The sequence below is a fragment of the Ovis aries genome, chromosome 2, assembly GCF_016772045.2.
Source record: "Ovis aries strain OAR_USU_Benz2616 breed Rambouillet chromosome 2, ARS-UI_Ramb_v3.0, whole genome shotgun sequence".
NCBI lineage: Eukaryota > Metazoa > Chordata > Mammalia > Artiodactyla > Bovidae > Ovis > Ovis aries.
This window is the reverse complement of record NC_056055.1, coordinates 166,227,722-166,251,014: the sequence shown is the minus strand read 5'-3', so window position 1 is coordinate 166,251,014 and position 23,293 is coordinate 166,227,722. Positions and strand designations below refer to the sequence as shown.

At 39.9% G+C, this 23,293-nt stretch overlaps 1 protein-coding gene across 6 annotated transcripts in view; it reads right to left on the bottom strand.

Moving 5' to 3' along the window:
* Window positions 1–1,814: 1,814 nt before the first annotated feature.
* GTDC1 (glycosyltransferase like domain containing 1) overlaps window positions 1,815–23,293 on the bottom strand; it is a 523,084-nt gene continuing 501,605 nt past the window's right edge. For all 6 annotated transcript variants that reach the window (XM_060410058.1, XM_060410059.1, XM_060410060.1 and 3 more), the window contains one exon: window positions 1,815–23,293. In XM_060410058.1, the coding sequence (XP_060266041.1) occupies window positions 23,112–23,293 (182 nt within the window). In that variant the 3' untranslated portion in view covers window positions 1,815–23,111.

The following is a 23,293-nucleotide window of genomic DNA, read 5'->3' as shown; positions in this document are numbered from 1 at the left end:
TATTGTTTCATTAATTAAAACAAATATGCCATATTACTTCAAGAGGTTAATAAGAGGGGAAACTGTATATGACATATATGCGAACTGTTTGTGTTATCTTTGCAGTTTTCATATAAGTCATAAACTATCCTTTAAAAAAATTACTTTAAAAGTTTGATGTAAATGAAATATTTTTAAATAATCAATTTTTATAGAAATGTTTTTTAAAACTCATAACAAACTGCTTTCTTTTTTCATTTATTTTTATTTGGAGGGAAATTTCTTTACAACATTGCATTGGTTTCTGCCGTATATCGACATGAATCAGCCACATAGGTATATGAGTGTCCCCTCCCTCTTGAACCTCCTTCCCACATCCTACCCCAGCCTACCCCTTAGGTTATCACAGAACACGGCAACTGAGCTCCCTGCATCATACAGTAAATTTCCATTGACTATCTAATTTTACATATGGTAATGTATATGCTTTCTTAAACAGCAATTGCAAGCATAATTGGATCTTTTCTTTAAAACTGGAGTACCTTATGGACATGAGTTTGTATCCTTTGTGGTAAGACAATTACCATTTCTTCCTCTCTGACAGTCTGAAACCAGTGTGCATTTCTACTGCATGTGCCTACTTTAGCAAAGTCTCCCTGTTAATATAGATAAAGCATTCAGAATGGTGCCTGGAACTTAGAAAGTTTACAGTAACATTAATATTGCATGAAGATAACTGTCACTCACTTACTGTAAGCTGATCATAAGCTTTGGATTGTTCCTAGTGATAATGATGAATGAGTTGTAACCCATTCATATTTGTTCACCTGGTTGCTATTGTGACTAACTAAATACGGACATTAGTAAGCGGCCCGTCAAGATTTTTTGCAAATAGAAGTGTGAAATGAGATGATCCAGGAGGGAATTACACCTCTGTTTTAGGTCCCATTGGCTCCATCAGACAAGCATGGGGCTCATACGTATCCCTCCCCCACACCACCACATACACACACCTTCTCTCTCTCTAAACCCTGACCTCCCCCCATCTCCCAGTTCAAAAATAGACCAAGGATACCACAGAAAACAGACTTCAATGTGCAAAGCACCCAAGTGAACTGTCATGTTCTTTAGGAAGGTGGCTCTCTAAAGCATCTTTCCAGCTTTCAGATGCTTCATGAACAGAAACCCTTGAGTAGACAGCACGGAGGAAACCATGGGAGACTTGTTCCAGTTACTTTCAGGCAACGCTGTACTGGAAAATTCCTTGCCAGGCACTTGCAGCAACTGCTGCCTGGCTCCACTCCTGCCAATCAAAAATGAGGCAGGCGTCCCCTTTTGGCAAGTGGCCAGAGGAGGGTGCTCTGTTGTTAGGCGAAGATCCTCCAGGAAGAGAGGGGAACCAGCAAACAGGGATCTTCCATCTCCCTTCAAACCTGCAAGTGGAGCCCTTGTGGTGTTTCTCCTTTTTTGTCTCATCCCGTCACTCTCTAGTCTTTGAACAATAGAGGCAACAATGGTCTTGTCTAAATGATTTCACAGGCTATTATTCAGACACTCAACTTTTCACATTTCAATTTTGTCATTCTGTTTCCACACAAAAGGTGCACTTCTACAGTATAATGTTGTCAGAATTATGTCAATGAGCAGTAATGGCTTTTAACATTAAGTTGATCATTAACAACTACATTATCTAAGGCATAATCAGTGCTTCATCCTTTTGTGTGATTATGACACTACGGAATCTGAAACTAATAGGAGGATGCACTCATAACAACATATAAAAATATTTATACAGTAATAAAAGGTTAGTGAAAAGCAAGCGGTCTGAAACAGTATAATGAATAAAAATACCAACATATTTTATTTACAAAGGTGAGTTTCTAAAGGAGAAAAATATGTAACCAGTATCACAACAGTAACAGTTCTTTGTTCATACAGGTGTTTAATACTGCGTTTAAACATTCTGTGTAGGGGTCATTTCAGTGGAGCTTTACAAGGGGGCATAATCCAGTAAGTCTGTATTTTTTAAACAGTTGAATAAGACAAAAAGAAGATTCTATGTTTTAAGAATTAGTTTCATAAATTTTCAAGCTATTTGTACTTTCACAATGTTTCCAGCTATTTGGCAAAGAAGGTTGAACTGATGATACTGAGTATTTTTTTAACCTTATTTTACTCTTCCTTCTCCCATCTCTTGCATGAGAAATCTCTCGGAAGAACTGTGGTATTTGCCTACAATTCAACGTTTGCAACCATACAGCATCAAGACACAGGAGAATAATTACACTAGCAACACCAAGTTCTGAAGTCTGGGGAGAAGCCCAAGTCTAAATGGACCATGTTTTACATATGATTTTGGATTTTGATTCAGTTCAGTTCAGTTCAGTGGCTCAGTCATGTCTTACTCTTTGCGACCCCATGAATTGCCGCATGCCAGGCCTCCCTGTCTATCACCATTTCCCGGAGTTCACTCAGACTCACGTCCATCGAGTCAGTGATGCCATCCAGCCATCTCATCCTCAGTCATCCCCTTCTCCACCTGCCCCCAATCCCTCCCAGCATCAGAGTCTTTTCCAATGAGTCAATTCTTCGCATGAGGTGGCCAAAGTACTGGAGCTTCAGCTTTAGCATAATTCCTTCCAAAGAAATCCCAGGGCTGATCTCCTTCAGATATGGACTGGTTGGATCTCCTTGCAGTCCAAGGGACTCTCAAGAGTCTTCTCCAACACCACAGTTCAAATGCATCAATTCTTCGCTGCTCAGCTTTCTTCACAGTCCAACTCTCACATCCATACATGACCACAGGAAAAACTATAGCCTTGACTAGATGGACCTTTGTTGGCAAAGTAATGTCTCTGCTTTTCAATATGCTGTCTAGGTTGGTCATAACTTTTTTTCCAAGGAATAAGTGTCTTTTAATTTTATGGCTGCAATCACCAACTGCAGTGATTTTGGAGCCCCCAAAAATAAAGACTGACACTGTTTCCACTGTTTCTCCATCAATTGCCCATGAAGTGATGGGACCAGATGCCATGATCGTCGTTTTCTAAATGTTGAGCTTTAAGGCAACTTTTCCACTCTCCTCTTTTACTTTCATCAAGAGTGCTTTGTTCCTCTTCACTTTCTGCCATTAGGGTGGTGTCATCTGCATATCTGAGGTTATTGATATTTCTCCTGGCAATCTTGATTCCAGCTTGTGCTTCTTCCAGCCCAGCGTTTCTCATGATGTACTCTGCATAGAAGTTAAACAAGCAGGGTGACAATATGCAGCCTTGACATACTCCTTTTCCTATTTGGAACCAGTCTGTTGGTCCATGTCCAGTTCTAACTGTTGCTTCCTGACCTGAATACAGATTTCTCAAGAGGCAGGTTAGGTAGTCTGGTATTCCCATCTCTTTCAGAATTTTCCAGTTTATTGTGATCCACACAGTCGAAGCCTTTGGCATAGTCAATAAAGCAGAAATGGATGTTTTTCTGGAACTCTCTTGCTTTTTCCATGATCCAGCGGATGTTGGCAAGATCTCTGGTTCCTCTGCCTTTTCTAAAACCAGCTTGAACATCTGGAAGTTCATGGTTCACATATTGCTGAAGTCTGGCTTGGAGAATTTTGAGCATTATTTTGCTAGCATGTGAGATAGTGCAATTGTGCGGTAGTTTGAGCATTCTTTGGCATTGCCTTTCTTTGGGATTGGAATGAAAACTGACCTTTTCCAGTCCTGTGGCCACTGCTGAGTTTTCCAAACTTGCTGGCCTATTGAGTGCAGCACTTTCACAGCATCATCTTTCAGGATTTGAAACAGCTCAACTGAAATTCCATCACCTCCACTAGCTTTGTTCATAGGGATGCTTTCTAATGCCCACTTGACTTCACTTTCCAAGATGTCTGGCTCTAGGTGAGTGATCACACCATTGTGATTATCTTGGTCATGAAGATCTTTTTTGTACAGTTCTTCTGTGTATTCTTGCCACCTCTTCTTAACATCTTTTGCTTCTGTTAGGTCCATACAATTTCTGTCCTTTATTGAGCCCATCTTTGCATGAAATGTTCCCTTGTTATCTCTAATTTTCTTGAAGGGATCTCTAGTCTTTCTCATTCTGTTCTTCTCCTCTGTTTCTTTGCACTGATCGCTGAAGAAGGCTTTCTGATCTCTTCTTGCTATTCTTTGGAACTCTGCATTCAGATGGTTATATCTTTCCTTTTCTCCTTTTCTTCTCGCTTCTCTTCTTTTCACAGCTATTTGTAAGTCCTCCTCAGACAGCCATTTTGCTTTTTTGCATTTCTTTTCCATGGGGATGGTCTTGATCCCTGTCTCCTGTACAATGTCACAAACCTCCGTCCATAGCTCATCAGACACTCTATCAGATCTAGTCCCTTAAATCTATTTCTCACTTCCACTGTATAATCATAAGGGATTTGATTTAGGTCATACCTGAATGGTCTAGTGGTTTTCCCTACTTTCTTCAATTTAAGTCTGAATTTGGCAATAAGGAGTTCATGATCTGGGCCACAGTCAGCTCCTGGTCTTGTTTTTGTTGACTGTATAGAGCTTCTCCATCTCTGGCTGCAAAGAATATAATCAATCTGATTTTGGTGTTGACCATCTGGTGATGTCCATGTGCAGAGTCTTCTCTTGTGTTGTTGGAAGAGGGTGTTTGCTATGATCAGTGCATTTTCTTGGCAAAACTCTATTAGTCTTTGCCCTGCTTCATTCCGCATTCCAAGGCCAAATTTGCCTGTTACTCCAGGTGTTTCTTGTCTTCCTACTTTTGCCTTCCAGTCCCCTATAGTGAAAAGGACATTTTTGGGGGTGTTAGTTCTAAAAGGTCTTGGAGGTCTTCATAGAACCGTTCAACTTCAGCTTATTCAGCATTACTGGTTGGGGCATAGACTTGGATTACCATGATATTGAATGGTTTGCCTTGGAAATGAACAGAGATCATTCTGTCGTTTTTGAGACTGCATCCAAGTACTGTATTTCGGACTCTTCTGTTGACCATGATGGCTACTCCATTTCTTCTGAGGGTTTCCTGCCCGCAGTAGTAGATATAATGGTCATCTGAGTTAAATTCACCCATTCCAGTCCATTTTAGTTCGCTGATTCCTAGAATGTCGACGTTCACTCTTGCCTTCTCCTGTTTGACCACTTCCAATTTGCCTTGATTCATGGACCTGATGTTCCAGGTTCTTATTCAATACTGCTCTTTACAGCATTGGACCTTGCTTCTATCACCAGTCACATCCGCAACTGGGTATTGTTTTTGCTTTGGCTCCATCCCTTCATTCTTTCTGGAGTCATTTCTCCACTGATCTCCAGTAGCATATTGGGCACCTACTGACCTGGGGAGTTCCTCTTTCAGTATCCTATCATTTTGCCTTTTCCTACTGTTCATGGGGTTCTCAAGGCAAGAATACTGAAATGGTTTGCCATTCCCTTCTCCAGTGGACCACATTCTGTCAGACCTCTCCACCATACCTACCTGACTTGGGTGGCCCCGCGGACATGGCTTAGTTTCATGGAGTTAGACAAGGCTGTGGTCCTAGTGTGATTAGGTTGACTAGTTTTCTGTGAGTATGGTTTCAGTGTGTCTGCCCTCTTGCAACACCTACCGTCTTACTTGAGTTTCTCTTATCTTGGATGTGGGGTATCTCTTCACGGCTGCTCCAGCAAAGCGCAGCCGCTGCTCCTTACCTTGGATGAGGATTTTGATTAGAACCTGTTAATTATAATAGATTCATCATCAAAGAATCAAGCCAATGTCCATGTAATCATGAAGAGTAACATGTTATTCTTATCACTTGATGAAGAAGTCACATTTCCAGACATCTATCCTTTAAGAAATTTCTGAATCCAGAAATAGCATAGCACATAAAGAAGTTTATCACAATGTTATTTATAACAATGAATATCAAACCAACCTGACTATCCAAAAAGAGAGGGATGCTTAAGAAACCAATGGCCATATTTTCACCTGGACACATGATGACAGATGGCTTAGCCATTTCTTGTGATGTTTACCAAAAAGTTAATGAATAAAATACTTATAAAATTTAATTAAAAAGAAAAATACATAATTGCACTGTGTATATGTATTGAAAGCACTATGCACAGGAAAAAAGGTGGAGATGAGCTGGGAGAAGACGATTACCAAGTAAATAGTGTAGTTTTCTGGGGCAGTGGTTTCTTTCCTCCTCCTCCCCCTCCCCAGTTCTTCTTTCTTCTCTGTACTTTTCTGTATTTTCACATTTTCTTCAGATAGAATACATTATTTTTCCCATTTAAAGCAGGATGCATATTTAACTCTGTTGTTTCCTTGTCCTTATTGGAAGATATTGAACAAGAACAATATGTGACAGCAATGATTTTCATCCTTCCCACTGAAAAACAGTCCTCAGACTTGAAAGTACAGAAATTTTGTGTGGAATGCAATGTGTCATTTTTTGGGGCTTCCTCTTGCCCCAAGTCTTCCTTTCTCTGACTGACCTCATCCACAATGATAAACCGCTATCCTTTCCATGTGGACTTCCCTATGTCCAGAGAGCTTTGCTTCAGCTCATTTCAGTTCACACTTGGCTTATCAGAGCTTGTCTGCAACATTAATGTAAGAGGTTCACTTAGAGAATGGAAGCAACATATTTTGAGGGAGAGTGGAAGGTTTTTGTCGCATCATCCTGGGAACCAGGGAAACATTCTAAGAGAATGTATGTACCTGACTGTGGGGAGGGAATTTGACACAACTGTTTGAGGTGCAAGAAGGCATATGTGGAAGAAGGGATTGTTCAACACACTTACTGCTATAATCAAAGAACCCTACTTGCTGGTCTTTAGATGTGTCTTATTCTGTCTGTCCACCTTTCCAAACACCTCATGTATTATTTCTCCTCCTAGAATGCTCTCTCTAATCCTGTCTACTCTGACTCAGGTCCTGCCTCTATCTTTCTTTCAAACTTAGCCTCTTTAAAAACAAAACATATAAGCTTTATATATAAAGATATTTACCTCTTACTTGTAATACTATGCTTGATCACAAATCACTCTTCTAAAATGTTCCAACTAAAAACCGCTGTGTGTTAGTTGCTCAGTTGTGTCCACCTCTTTGTGACCCCATGGGCTGTAGTGCACCGGGCTTCTCTGTCCATGGAATTCTCCGGGCAAGCATAGTGGAACCGGTTGCCATTTTCTTTTCCAAAAAACCGCTTCAACTCTGTAATTTTTCTTACTTTTTTTCCATTTCACAATAATATTTTGAAAAAAATACTGATGTATAGAAACACTACACAAAAATTATATTAATAAAATATGGTGCAGGTTCATTCTCTTTGATGTCTTCTCCAAAATTTCAAAGATAATAGGAAAATGTTCAGAACCATAAAACAAAGGCATAATGATTTTAGTTATGATTACTTCTGAAGTTATAAGAGTTTGCTTTATGGATGCCTATTTAACTCTGCTTCTCTTTTCTGATTTTCAATCAGTATTTCCTTAAAATACTTAGAAAAGAGCTTAGGTTTATCTTGGATGTGTAGAAAGAATAAAGATACAAGAACAAATCAACCCAGAATCCATGGGTAGCCAGCCTAGCAGAACATAAGTCACTGAACAGCAACCAGCAGTTTCTTTGAAGAGCAAATCAGTTTTTCTGCAGATCAGTTTAATTACTTTCAATGTTAGAAGGAAAGGACATGTGCACAAACAGGAAGTCTTTGATATAACCTTTATGGTTTTCAAGAAGCTTTTAATTTCTGACTTCTACTATACTAGTCAGGGTTGCCAACCATCCTGTCATGCCAACCAAAAGGTGTTCATCTGCATTCTCTGTAGCAGTCTTTTTTGTGTGTGAAGACCATGCTTCTTCTGCACTGGGAATCCCACTCCCACTGGATTATGCTTCCTGTCGCTCAGTACGTGTGTCCTACCTCCATTCCAAGCAGCTATAACTTGGGAAGGCTCTTCAATAACTATAATATCAAGACCTTCTTTCTTTTACCTTTTTTTTAAAAAAAGATTTTTGATGTAGATGAGGACCATTTTTAAAGTTTTATTGAATCTGTTACAATATTGCCTCTGTTTCATATTTTGGTCTTTTTACCAGGAGACATTGAGACCTTAGCTCTCCAACCAGAGATCGAACCTGCACCCCCTGCATTGGAAGGTGAAGTTTAACCACTGGATCACCAGGGAAGTCCCCCCTCTTTCTTTTACAATGATGTTTTCTGAGGCATGTGCTCAGTTGCTTCAGTCGTGTCCAGCACTTTGAGACCGTATCAACTGTAGCCTGCCAGGTTCCTCTGTCCATGGGATTCTCCAGGCAAATATACTGGAATGGATTGCCATGCCCTCCTCCAGGGGATCTTCCCAGCCCAGGGACTGAACCTGCATCTCTGTGTCTCCTACATTGCAGGCAAGTTCTTTACCCACTGAGCCACCTGGGAACCCCCTTTTATGATAATATTGAACTGTAAGTTGGTACTACAATCCATGAGATTCACTAGTGAAACAAACATAAACAGAGCCCTCAGGTTATCTCTGCAAATAGCCTCTGTCTTGTTTATCTACCATTGCCTAACAAATTACCCCCAAATTTAGCAGCTTCGAACAATAATCGGTATTTATTATATCACAAAGTTCTTGAGGGTCAAAATTTAGGAGCAGCTTACATGAATGATTCAAGCTTGAGATCTCTCATGTTTCATTCTAAATAATGACTTGAAGTGAAGTTGCTCAGTCGTGTCCGACTCTTTGTGACCCCATAGACTGCAGCCTGCCAGGTTCCTCTGTCCATGGGATTTTCCAGGCAATAGTATTGGAGTGGATTGCCATTTCCTTCTCCAGGGGATCTTCCCAAACCAGGGCTCGAACCCGGGTCTCACGCATTGTAGACAGACACTTTATCGTCTGAGCCACCAGGGAAGTCCAAATAATGACTTGGTTTGCAGTTATCTGAAGCTTTGACTTGGGCTGGATGATCTACTTCCAAGGTGGCTCACTCACATAGCTGGCAGGTTGGTTCTGGCTGTTAATAAGGGGCCTCAGTTCCTTTCCATGTGGGCTTCACCAGAAGGCTGTTCAACATGGGGGCTAGCTTTTCCCAAAGAACTGGTCAAAGCCTCAGTCACTTATATGACCCAGCCTGGGAAATCACAGACCATCATTTCCACAGTATCATATTGATTACACAAGATCAGTCCTATCCAATGTGAAGGGAGTGATAACAAAAAGCAAAGATTACTGGGAGTCAAGTTGGTCATCCTGTTACTGCTCAAGACACCTTCTATCGAGATATGGAATTGTTCTTTGATCAGTTTGAATCCAAAGTGGCCTGTGACTGTTTTGAACAACTGAATACAACGGAAGTGATGCTATGTATATGCGCATGTGCTCAGTTGTGCCTGACTCTTTGTGATCCCATAGACAGTAGCCCACCAGACTCCTTTGTCCATGGAATTATCCAGGCAAGAATACTGGAGTGGGTTGCCATTTCTTTCTCCAGACAATCTTCCTGACACAAGAATTGAACCTGCATCTCCTGAGTCTCCTGCATCTCCTGGCAGGTGGATTCTTTTCCACTGGGCCACATGGGAAGCCCAAGTGATGCTATGCCAGTTCCAAATTAAGAGTCTTTTAAGGACACTAGAAGTTTGTGGGTTTTTTTTTTCTTTTTTTTTTTTTTCTTATTTTTTGCCGTTTGGAGCCCTGAGCCATTCTCTAAGAAGTTCAGACTAGAGCTTCACCGGTGGCTCAGTGGTAAAGATCCCTGATCTGAGTTCAATCCCTGACCCAAGAAGATCCCATATGCCAAGAGAAGCAACTCATTCTGGTGCACAACAACTATTGAACCTGTGCTCTAGAGCCCGGGGAGCTGTAACTACTGAGCGCACACACTGCAACTACTGAAACCCATGGCCCCAGAGCCTGTGCTCTGCAACAAGAGAAACCCACACGCTGCAACTAGAGACTAGCCCCTGCTCACCACAACTAGAGAAAAGCCCGAGCCACAGCAGAGGCCCAGCACAGCCAAAAATGAAATAAATAGATAAATATTTAAAAAAGAAGTTTAGGCTGCCTTGCTGAAAAAATAGCTACATCCTGGTATATTGAGGTATTGGACATGTGTGCAAAGAAGCCCATCTTGCTTAATTATTCAGATGACTCCAGAGCCTATTACTGAAGGACTGCAACCATATGAGAAATTTCAAGTTAATATTACCAGCTGAGTCTGCCAATTCATAGAACTATGAGACTATGAAATGATTTGCTATCCAATGATAGAAAATCAGGACAAAAGTTATGCAAGTTTCTATTAGTCATTCTTGGTACTTTATGTATACCTTTGTATTACAACAAAAGTTCCATGATGGTAGGGAACAGTAGGTGGATTATTATGATGGCATCTCAACTGGTTTTTCACAATATTCTTGCCTCCAACCAACTATTCTCCAAATAGTAGTCAAAGTGACTATCAACATAACTTGTATCAAAGCCTTTCCCCATCTTCAAATGATTCTATGCTTCAATTTTATATATGATTGCAGTCTGTATACCAATGCTACTCTTTCATAACATGTATAGCACTGTATTTTTAATCATAATTTGCATAATCATTTTTTAATGTTGTTCTCCCTAACTAGATATAAATCTCTAATAGGCAAGGTGCCTTATCCATTGGTCTAGCCTCTGTGTCAAGCACAATGCTTAGTACATAGTAGCCATTCAATAAATATTTGTTAAATGAATTACTTTTTTAAAATGGCTTTTACAGTTCACTTGATTTTGTATTAGCAACTTACTCCCTAAGTTGCGTTAGGGAGTAACTAACTTGCCTTTTTGGGCTATTTCCAGTTGCAATAAATATATAAAACCAATTAATGTTTCAGCTAATTTTTCACAGGCTTCCAGAAACAGGTCAAGAAAAGAGTTACGTGAAATGTGACATATGTTCCAGTCTTAAACTAAGGATTCTGTTAAGATAAGCAGAGTTATGGCCACTCTTTATTGAGAATAGCTATTCAGATTCTATCTAATTCATCAAAGCAAAATAAATGATAATCCTCCCACTTCCATTTGCCAGTCCTCAGTTTTATTTTCTACAGAATTTTTTAATGATTTCCTACATTTTCTATTGCATATTTATATATATTAACTTATTTAGACTAAGAATAAAAGATTTTCCCGCTCCTTCCTTTGGCAAACTTGGAAAGCATAAAGCCTTGGTTAATATAATCAGACCAATCCTAGAAAATTAAAATCACCACCCAAAATGCTTCTGCATTATTAAAAAATGGAGCCAGACAGACTGTTAGGTAAAGCATATGTTAACAAAGCACAGAAGTGGTTAAACACAAGGACATTTCCCTATATAGGAGACCAAAGGCCCAAATATTCAATAACAAAAATTTTAGCCATATGTGCACTTATGTATAACAGATTATTAACTGTTATCCTCTGTAAATATAAGAAATGAATTACAATAAATCTGAATAATTTAAATTATTTTTTTCTGAAATCACAGCCATTAAGCAGTGGTGATCATTCAGTGGAAATATTCATCAAGATACATGTATGACAGAAATACCAAGTTCATTTTGGGATGTCAAATGGAGGCAGATTCTACAAATGCTTATATTCAAAAACATTTTCAGAGTAATTACGCATTTTTGGACAACGTTTTCAGCATCCTTTTTCTTTTTTTCTTACATATGTTTCTAAATCTGTGTTTGGAATCCAAATTTTAAATTTAATTACAAGCAGAAGAATATGCTTACTTAACATCCAATTTAATCCTAAATTACCCTGAAATTCATAGAGGCTCATGGGAGTTTAGGGTTGGAAGTTTCCTAAAGTTTATCTAACCGAGTGGTTTTCAAAGATTAATACACTCTAGAGTCACCTGGTTGTTGTTCTTTGGGTTACCCTGGTGGCTCAAACTGTAAAGGATCTGCCTGCAATGTGGGAGAACTGGGTTCAATCCCTAGGTCAGGAAGATCCCTTACAGAAGGGAGTGGCTACCCTTCCAGTATTCTTGCCTGAAGAACCCCATAGATAGAGGAGTCTGGCAGGCTACACTCCATGGGGTCACAAAGAATTGGCACGACTGAGCAACTAACACATTCAGAATCACCTAGAGGACTTATTAACACAGAGATTGCTGGGTTCCGCCCTCTGAGTTTTTGAATCCATGGGTTTGTGATTGGGGGGACTGAGAATCTGCTTCTATAGCTAGTTCCCAGATCATGTTAATGTTAGTGGTCCAGAGGCCTCCCTTTGAGGATCATTGATCTAACCAACTGCTTAAATTTTACAGATAAAGAAAGAAAGTCCCAGAAAACTTGAAAAATTAATCCAACGATTCTGCCACAGTCAGTGACAAAATGGCAGGAAAGGGTAAGATTAGAAGACAATTTTCCTATTTCCAAGTAGAGTCTTCCTCTGATACTACTTTCTTATTCTGAAGTATATTTAGTACCATATGAGGCATTGATTAATAAGCTACAGAAAAAAATAAGTCACAGCTGAGGAAAAGGAAAGACAACATAAACACGGTCTCTCCCATTCAACAAAATTAAAGACATGCAGGACCACACCAAAAATTCAATGATTCAGGTATTTCTTTGTGGCCGCTACTCCCCTTTTGAAGTTCATTTCCCTCTAAACATCTAAGGACTTACTTTGCATTCTTACATTGCAACGTCTTTGTTGATAACTTTTCAGTAATTCCATTAAAGCAAATCACAGGGTTGTCAAATCTTCAAGGATCAGAAGATCATGAGTTGACAAGTAGCAGATGCACAGAAAGAAGTTTTAAATAATGTGCATTCATTCCCCATGTGGAGTAAAGAAGAATACCTATTACTCCATGATAGTAAAAACCAGCCGGGAAGTAACGAAGAATGGAGTTATGCCACGATATTTACCATTTCTCCCACGTTTATGCAGTGAAGAACCAAAAAATTCAGAAGAAAGAAAACCCTTAGATTTTCCAACAAGCTGTTTCTGTTTAAGGACAGAAGTTTCTGTTAAAATTTAGTATAATTGTGATGTCACTGAGCACAGTGAAAGCTGCAGGCAAACAGAACATTCTCATTGTAATACCACTACTGTAGGCATATTTGAAACACTATAGCTTCTTCAGACTATAATTATAACTGTTTGCTGCTTCTGTGGTTTCAAAGATAATAGAAGTTGTTCACAAAATTTACACAACACTGATGTGTTGCATATAAAATATAGACAGTCACGTGCAAAATATCCCATTATATATTTTCTCATAGAGAAAAACAGCTGAGAAACCTACAGACCATCAAATTATGACTCCAGCGTTTCATTACAAGCAATTAGACTCCGGAACCCAAAGGTACAACCAAAATGCTTGGTGTAATTTGGCTAATACCATTTAAGAGCTGGGCCACAGGTGTTTAAATCTGCAGAAAAGAAAAGTCCCGGTGGCTCTAGGGTCTTATTACTTTACTTTTAATTCCTTCCATTGCCTGCACATCAAAGGTGGAACCTGGGAGAAAATATATGTTAAATGAGGAGAGAGATTCAAAATTCCACTGATCCATTCCACAAGCACTGAGTGAATGACTACTCCGTGTCAGGTACAGTTCTTGCCTAAGTGAACTCAAAATCCAGCAGGAGAAGTGGCCATAAATTCATCCCTTGTCAAACACTGAACACTGTTGTAAAGATATCAGTACAACCTGTAACTCGTGTTATAGAACAGACTGGTTTTTTGTTCAGACTGGGAAATTAAGAAATAATTGCCAACAAATGACATTGACATGGGTCTAGAAGAATTAAAAAGTAGTTTCCATACAGAAAAGAAAATCATCTGATGGGAAATAAAGCCATGAAAGACAGGTTTGAGGTCATATCCCCTAGAAAATTATGCTAAGGAATTTGTACACTGTTTCCAAGACAGTAGGAGACATGGGGAGTGTTTGAGAGCTCTAGGCCAAGTAGTTTCTGAGAAATTTCTGGGAAGCACACCTAAAAAAGGTAGACAAAAAAATAAAGACATCTTTTTGTAATGCTTGGATGAGCTGTTATAATAATAGACTCCCTGGAAATCAATCACAAAGAATCCCAAGAGTTAAGGAGATTTGGAACAAACTTTTGCCCTGAGGTATCTGCAGATTTCTGGTGGCTTAGAACCTGAATTTCAGTGACTCATGCATTAGTGACAGGACACAAAACTGAGGCCAGAGCAGAAATAGATATCAACACAACAAGGTAAATGGGAAAAAAACCAATAAAATTAACAATAAAAGCTAAATGAAAATCGAAGACATGATATGCAGCACCAATACAACCAAAACTTAGTTCCACGATAAGACTAATAAGGAACAAATCTCTGACAAGAGTAATCAAGGGGGAAGAAAGGGACAAAGGATGCAAAAATACGTGAAATGAGGGATGAAAGAGGGACTTAATTAGTGATGCAGCACATCCTAAAAAGATAGTATGAGAATATTGTGTCAGCTTTGTTATAGTAAATTTACATTGATCAGTGAAATGGGCAAATTTCTAGAAAGATTTGTAAACTTACTTGTTCATACCTAGAAAATCTGAGTCACCTTAGAATTCTCCCAAGAAACTAAAAATATTGTTTTAAAATTTCTCCCAAAGAAAAGCAACTTGTTGAAATTGTTCTATTGCCATGCAATTGAGGAACAGATTATTCCACTGTTTTAGAGAAGAGAGAAATGAAATACTCATTAACATAGGTAAAAACTAGCATATCCTTTATACTAAACCATACAGAGTCAGTTTGAAACAGAAAAGTATGAGTCAATCTCACATAAAAATTATTAAATGAAGTCCAGGGATATACAAAGAAGACAACACATTATTAACAAATCATGATTATTCTATAAAAGTTGAGTTGATTCAACATTAGAAAATTATGAGGTTGCTTTGTTATACTAAAAGATTAGAGGAGGAAATCAAGGGACATAAACCTACACATCCATGAAGCTCAACAAACTCTAAGTAGGATAAGTACAAAGAGATTCTCACCAAGCACATCATGCCAAACTTGCAAAAGACAGAAACAAAGAGCAAATATTGAAAATAGCACATGAGAAGCAACTCATCACACACAAGGGATCCTCAAAAAGAGTACAAGCTGGTTTCTTTTCATAATCGTGGAGGTCAACAGGCAGTAAGATGACATATATAAGTGCTAAAAGAAGAAAATTGTCAACCAAGAATTCTGTATCTAATAAAATATCCTGCAAAAATGAAGGTGAAATTAAGACATTTCCAAGTGAAAAAATCAAAGGGAGTTTATCAGCAGTAGTCCAGCCCTATAAGAAATGTTCTGTAAGTATCATCATAGCTCAATTGGTAAAGAATCTGCCTGTAATGCAGGAGACCCGGGTTCAGTTCCTGGGGTGGGAAGATCCCGTGGAGAAGGAAATGACAAACCACTCCGGTATTCTTGCCTGGAGAATCCCATGGACAGAAGAGCCTGGCAGACTACAGTCCATGGGGTTGCAAGTGTCAGACATGACTTAGCAACTAAACCACCACCATAAGAAATGTTATAAAGAGTCCCCCAGACTGAAACATAGGGTACTAGACAATAACTCAAGATGATATGAGGCAATAAGGAGCAACAATAAAAAAGCTATACAGCAAACACAATCATAAATAGTAATGCATATTTGATATGTAACTCTTTTTCTCCCTATATTATTTGGAAGACAAATGCATTAAAGAATAAATATAAATAATCATAAAATTATGTTAAGGAGTGGCAGATGGAGTTATAAAGGAAGAGAAATTTGTATACAACTGAAGGATAGTCTGAACAAATTTTTACCTAACAAGTAATAACCAGTGGAGGGACTTGACCTATCAGTTGGCAAGACTTATTACAAAATATACTATTTAGGACACTGTGACATTAGTGTAGAAATAATCCTATAGACCAATGGAACAAGAAAGAAATGCCAGAATCAGATCTACACACCTTGATGGAAACCTGATATATGAGAGAATTAGAATTGTCAATCAGTAGCAAAGGATAAATTTATCATTAAAATATGCTTGGACAATTGATGATCCATATGGAAAAAATTATGTATCTTCAACTATATAACCAATCAATCCCAGACAGATCAAGTGCTTGAACTGGAAAAGCAAGAGTAAACAATTTTAAAGATTAGAGGAAAATATATTTGCCAATGCAGGGTAATAAATAATTTTTAAATCAAGCAGAAAACATACACCAAAAAGGGAAAGAGCGAAAAAGGATTGCTACTGTCTAGAATAAATTTTAAAATCTTATGAATTCAAATGAAAAAGTCAAATAGTCCCTTTAAAATGAGAAGAACCTATAAGAAAAAGTTTTCCAAAGATGAATAGACAGTAAACATAGGAAAAAGTTTCTTAATGGAAATGACAAGCAATGTGTATTAAAACCACCATGAACTATAATGTTATATCCAAACAGAATGGTAAAAATTCAGAAGTCTGAAAATGCCAGATATCAGCAGTATGTGGAATAAAGGCTATACACTGCTGATGTAGAATAAAGTTGAATAAATTGGTAAAACTACTTTGGAAAACAATTTGGAGTTGCTTGGTAAAGGTGCATCTGTGCATACCCAGCACTACCATTTCTAGATGTATATTCTAGAGAAGCTCTTGAGTACATGAACAAACTGAAGGAAAACAAGGGGTTAGCTAACATAATTCAGGATAGTAGTTACCTTCAGGGCAGAGTAAGGGGGCTTTCAACAGGGCAGAAACTCACAAAACATAGGCTTTCCAATACAAAGGTAATATCTTATTTCTTAGGCTGAATTAAGAGCAGTGATCATTTTGTTTTTAAAAAATGCTACTTCTGTATATTATATCCATTCTTTTAGTATGCTGTATTTCACTATATTATATCCACAATAGATGACACAACACTTTCTAGAAGTAAAAAGTAAAAAAGTAAGTCTGAGTAGGAAAAGGAATCGAGTCTAAATTTTAGGAAAATTATTCTGGTGGACATACAGAAGAGAGACATTGATGGTGTCTATTATCTCCATGGAGAATATGAGGTTCAAACCTGGGCAATGCCAGTCAAGGGCAGATTTAGAAGAGAAATATTATGAATGCATCATTGATAGAAGAGATATGAGAATTTGTTTAAATTTTTAATTGAAGGATAATAGCTTTACAATACTGTATTTGTTTCTTATCTTACATTAACATGAATCAGCCATACATATATATACACACACATATATATATCCCCTCCCTCTTGAAGATAAGAGGATATTGGTGTGTTTTGTGCCTGACTTAGGATGGTGACAATGACCAAGGAGAACTGTAGGAAAGCTCTATTTGAAGGATGAGAAAAGGAATAGGAGTAACCAAAAGAAAAAACAGACCCACCGAAGAACATCCCAAACCCAAGTGAGGATTAGGAAGTTAGTTTGGAACAGAAATAGCTCAATCATTGTAGAGTAAGTTCTGAAATCAACTCCTGGTATGTGAAGTACAGAAGTATTTGTCTGAATCTGGGTGAAGGGAAAGGGTGTGGAATAGCAGCTGTGAGAAGTACAATAGGGAAAAACGAGAGACAGGAAGATGACTGGACAGCAGGGAGAGCCCAGCTGAGATTGGACAGCATGGGTCTGTAGGACAGACCTCTGGCACAATTCATGACCTTGAGTGAGCATCAAGGTTGCAAATATTTTCATGTTCAAAACATACAGACATACGTATGCAAACACTCGTGCACGCACTCACACACTCAAGTTTGGACTGAATAATTTGTTAGAGGTCTATCAAAAACCAGAGACCACAATACAGAGGAGACTATAAAATCCTTCATAATTAGGCCACATAATTGCCATGGATAACTAAGTATTTCCATCTAGGCACAGCTTCTTCAGGATTCTGGTTGGTCAGAATTTCCAGGAAACATTTAGAAAGGAAGCTTAGTGGAACAAATTAGAGCCCCCCACTGCAGCAGTTAACTCTGAAGCAATAACTGATATTCACCCTCTCCCCACTTTTCACTTACTTTAAACTTTCTTCCCCTTCGGTCTGCACTCTGGTTGGTCCAGGTGGCTTGACAGGTAATTTGACCCAGGCCCTCATCTCTGGCCTCTTGTTTCTATGTCATAGTTATTGTACTTGCTCTTCACAAGTACCAATTACAGTGGGCAGGAGAGGCACACATATTTCCCATTGTGTAGCACAGCCCCACTTTTTTGAGATAATCATGGTCAGTTATAAGGAGAAGCCAAAGTGAGATGACAGTGACTTGTGTTTATTGCAGTGAACTCTGATACTTGATGGAAGCATGCTTATTTGAGAACTAGGCCCTCAAGACCTACAGAGCCCAGTCTTGCAGAGACAGCAAGCACAGGCTGACCACGTGCGTTACTAGGAGTGAAGAGGAAGGTCGCTCCTACTTCCCCCCCTAAATTCCCAGACCCATCTGTTTTATCTGTTGAGGCCACAGTACCATATAATGGTATTAATTTCAGTTGCACAGCATGTTCTGAAGGGTAGCACTCCATTGCTTTAGCCTACCATCTCTAAGCCAGCCCCTCAGCTAGACTGCACCTTCAAGAAGCCATTCAGTACATTCCATGATCTAACACCAGCTGCTACATCTTATTTGCTGCAAAGTGGTTTCTTGGTCCATGGTAATGTTATGCAGGATTGCCTGTCAGTAAACCACTCACTGAACCCTCAGTGGGTGGTACTGGCTAAGGACCTCCAAGCAGAAAAGGCAAACCCATACCTGGAGTAGGAAGGGATCCAGTCAAGAGGAAATACTGTAGGAAGAGTCTGATGTAGTCAATATCCAGCAAGTAGCTCGCTGGTGTCCTCAAGGAATATTACTGTAGCAGGGTCCGACAATAATCAGTCATAATGGGAAATGTCGGCTCTTCAAGGATCCTGTTAACCATTCTGCTACTTGGGAGCTCACTTCCCTTGTAGCATCTCCCACCATGAGCCCCAGCCTACAAAGGACACTCTACCACTGAGTGTGCCTATCATCACCAGCAATACCTTCCTTATTTCCTTGGTAAACTCAATGTCCTCCAGACCCTTGTGAAGAATTGGCCCGTCGATAGGTTTTTCAGCCTCATGTGGTTAACTCACAGCAGCAGCTTCCTTCTCTGAGCCTTGAGATCCTCTCCTCTACAGTTTCTTCCACAGGACTGAATGGAAGTTCCAGGACTTCTGCTTCATTGTGTTTGTGAGTGTTAGTCCTTCAGTCGTGTCCAACTCTTTGTGACCCTTAGGACTATAGCCAGCCAGGCTCCTCTGTCCATGGAATTCTCCAGACAAGAATCCTGGAGTGGGTGGCCATTCCCTTCTCCAGGGAATATTCCTGACCCAGGGATTGAACCCAGGTCTCCTGCACTGTAGGCAAATTCTTTACCATCTGTGCCATCAGGGAAGCCCATTCATTTATTGTAGAAAAGTGCTATCACTCAACTCCAATAACAACCTGAGCAGCATATTAGAACTGTCCTCTAAGCCCTTGTGAGAGTGTTAAATCCTGTGTCATTAGAGAATGCACTACTTTCTCCCTTGACCAGCATTATCTCCACCTCTATCTGATAATACTATGATGGTCCATTCTCAGACATATTCTCCTGCTTCTTTCTGGAACATGATAATCAAGTCCTGCAAATTGCTATCCTTTTTCCAGTCGGCCTGTGCCTTGATCTGACCAAAGTTATAGGCCAAGAGATGACTTGAGGGAAGACCTGTGGAGAAGAAACATTGTCTTGTAAGAGATCTCTCTCATTTAAGGGTTCTTCATGTTCTTCAAGCAAGAAAAGAATCTAACTTCCATCAAGAATTAAGCCACCTTTACAGAACTGGGGATTTTAGGGAAATAGATTCAGGGTTCTCAAGCACAGTTCAGTTCAGTTCAGTTCATTTCAGTCGCTCAGTCGTGTCCGACTCTTTGTAACCCCATGAATCACAGCACGCCAGGCCTCCCTGTCCATCACCAACTCCCAGAGTTCACTCAGATTCAAGTCCATCGAGTCAGTGATGCCATCCAGCCATCTCATCCTCTGTCGTCCCCTTCTCCTCCTGCCCCCAATCCCTACTAGCACCAGGGTCTTTTCCAATGAGTCAACTCTTCGCAGGAGGTGGCCGAAGTACTGGAGCTTCAGCTTTAGCATCATTCCTTCCAAAGAATTCCCAGGGTTGATCTCCTTCAGAATGGACTGCTTGGATTTCCTTGCAGTCCAAGGGACTCTCAAGAGTCTTCTCCAACACCGTAGTTCAAAAGCATCAATTCTTCGGTGCTCAGTCTTCTTCACAGTCCAACTCTCACATCCATACGTGACCACTGGAAAAACCATAGCCTTGACTAGACGGACCATAGTTGGCAAAGTAATGTCTCTGCTTTTGAATATGCTATCTAGGTTGATCACAACTTTTCTTCCAAGGAGTAAGCATCTTTTAATTTCATGGCTGCAGTCACCATCTGCAGTGATTTTGGATCCCAAAAAAATAAAGTCTGATTTACCCTAAAATCCCTCCCCAGATTCCATTTGCTTATTAGAGCCTACCTTTGACACAGGAATGTTCTATTCTGACAATTCAGACTTCTCCTCAATTCAGCCACTTTTACAGTTAAATATAAAGGAACTAAACAATATCTGATCATCAGCTGTGTGTGACCTTCCACCTCTGAAGATGAGAGCCTCAAACATTTACAAGAGGGCCTTCTGACTAGCACTGTGCTTTAAACTATCGACTAATAGATCTGAGCCTGTCACTTTCTCTCTTCATTGGATCAATAGCCCTTAGCAATACCCATCTAGTTCCACAGTCTTTACAATTACTATTTTCCCCTTTCTCTCAAATACCTGAGACTTTGTGCCAATTATTATATCCCTTCTACCCGTACTATATCCCAGCTTATTACAGATGAAAGTATTCACAATGTCACTGCCACAGCGTAGCTGGGGTGATCAATATCCTCCCTCCCAGCAGCTGCGGGGTGGGGCTTGGTGCACATTGCCTGGAATTCAACTTCAGAACCGCATCCTTAAAAATTACTTTCTAAGACCACATCTGCTTTCAGCTGCCCTAGGTTAGGTTCCCTATTGTTTGCTCAGTTCTTTCTGGCTGTAGCCTGCCAGGTCTGTGGCCCACCAGGCTCCTCCTCCTAAACCTAACCCTAACCCTAACCCTAATTTTTTTGGATTCTCCAGGCAAGAACGCTGGAGTGGATTGCCATTTCCTCCTCCGGGGGATCCTCCAGACCCAGGGATCAAACCTGCATCTCCTATGTATCCTGTATTACAGGTTAATTCTTTACCCACTGAGCCATGACGCAAGCCCTAGGTTCTCTAGAAGCAGTCTAAGAAAGGACTTCCTGTTTGGTTTATTTATTGAGTGCTCTTGAAAGAATGGGACTAAGGGGTACAGGAGAGGGCTGGGGAAGGAACTGAGGAAGGATGTGGTCTTGGCATTCATTTGTTCCCATAAGAAGTTCTGGAGCACACATTGTACCACAGAGTTGGTCAGTTTGTGGCAAAAGGGTAACACTTCTCTACCGCTGTGTCAGACAGTCACTGTCCATGCAGGTGGGGCAGTCTTGGAAATGGGCGCATGCGTGCGCGCTCAGTCGCTTCAGTCGTGTCTGACTCTGTGACCCTATGGACTGTAGCCTACCAGGCTCCTCTGTCCATGGAATTCTCCAGGCAAGAATACTGGAGTAGGTTACCAGGCCCTCCTCCAGGAGATCTTCCTGACTCAGGGCTTGAACCCATGTCTCCTGCATCTCTTGCATTTCAAGCAGACTCTTTACCCACTGGGCCACCTGGGAAGCCCTTCCTGGTGTGGTACCTCCTGTTAAAGAGTAATTCTGCAGGGAAGGCACAGATATGAATGGCTATCAGCAATTCCCCACAGAACTCAGGAAGTGGATGTATCACAGCATGCAAGGGATTCAACAGCATGGCACCAGCACCATCCACTTAACTACCAAGTCTTAAGATACCTTTAGTGTTACAAACTGCAGTAACACAGAAGAGTAATTCCATGAAGTCAAACCATGTATCTAAAGCCATGCAGTGATGTGCAGGAACTGGCTTCTATTAGCCCACAAGAGTTAATTATTCACATCTCTTCTCAGTTGGGTATTCAGTGATGTCATGTTGGAAGCTTGAAATTGTCCACGGTGGGAGTACTTACACTATGGAAACCAGTGAAAGCTACACACCAGGCCCTTTTTTATGGGGGCAGGGAGAAGATGATCAAGTTGTTAAACATTTACCAGCACACTGCTGACATAGTGCAAGAATCATTATTTCCAATTTAAGTATAAAAAAAGATTAAGAAAGAGCAATTAAGTGACAGACTTAGAATTAAAATCTATTTCTCTCTGACTTCATCATATCAGGAATATTAGGCTAACGTAACATACATTTATTGAGTGACAACCATGTGCCAAGCATGGCCGTCACTAAGGCACATTCTAAACCCACAAAGGAAATGGAATGAAAGTTCACTCTATGGGAAATGGAGAACATGATATCTTGGGAATTTAATTGAATTTCTTCTAGCTATTTTCATGTCTTTGAGATTTTAATAATGTTCTAAAGATTTTTCCCTTCCAATCTGTAATATGAAGATTTTTTAAAAATGTAATCTAAATGCCTCAGTTTATGAGATACATATGCAAAAGCACTTTGGAGGTGCAGAAAGCTTAATACAAATGGATGAATTGTTAATGAGAAAATCATTAGAGAAGATACAGCTCTTTTTCAAATGGCTGAAGCAATAGATCCCTTGGAGTGAAGGAGGAGGAGGACTTGAAGCACCCTCCTTAAACTGAGTCAAGGCCACTTTTTCTTACGGCTTTCAGTCGAGGTGAAACAACTTTTCCAGGTTTTCGTTTTGACCATGATTTTTAAATGTGGTCGGAATTCTTCCATTCCTGAAGAAAGGAGAAGCTCTTCCCTCTTCCAACATTTGCCTCCATCACCTTTTCGGAGCTAGAACTAGAGTTGTTCTGAAGAAAGTGTTTCACAACTCAGGCAGCTTCATACCTTTCCGTACACATTCAGGGAAAGTTGTTGAGTCCAGGGCCATCATATTTTTGGATGCTTGGTCATTTGCTGATTTCAGGACTTTCATATTTCAAACCTTTGGTTCCTTGGTTTTCTTCTCGCACATCTTTGACTGTAACTTGCCTCCTCTCTGTCCCAGGTATCCTTGCTGCCCCCTCTTACCAGTCTTTCTTGCAGAACAATACATCATCATGGCAGTGTCATTGGTCTCCAGTGCTGCAAACCGCAATGGCTTTCGAGAGCAAGGATATT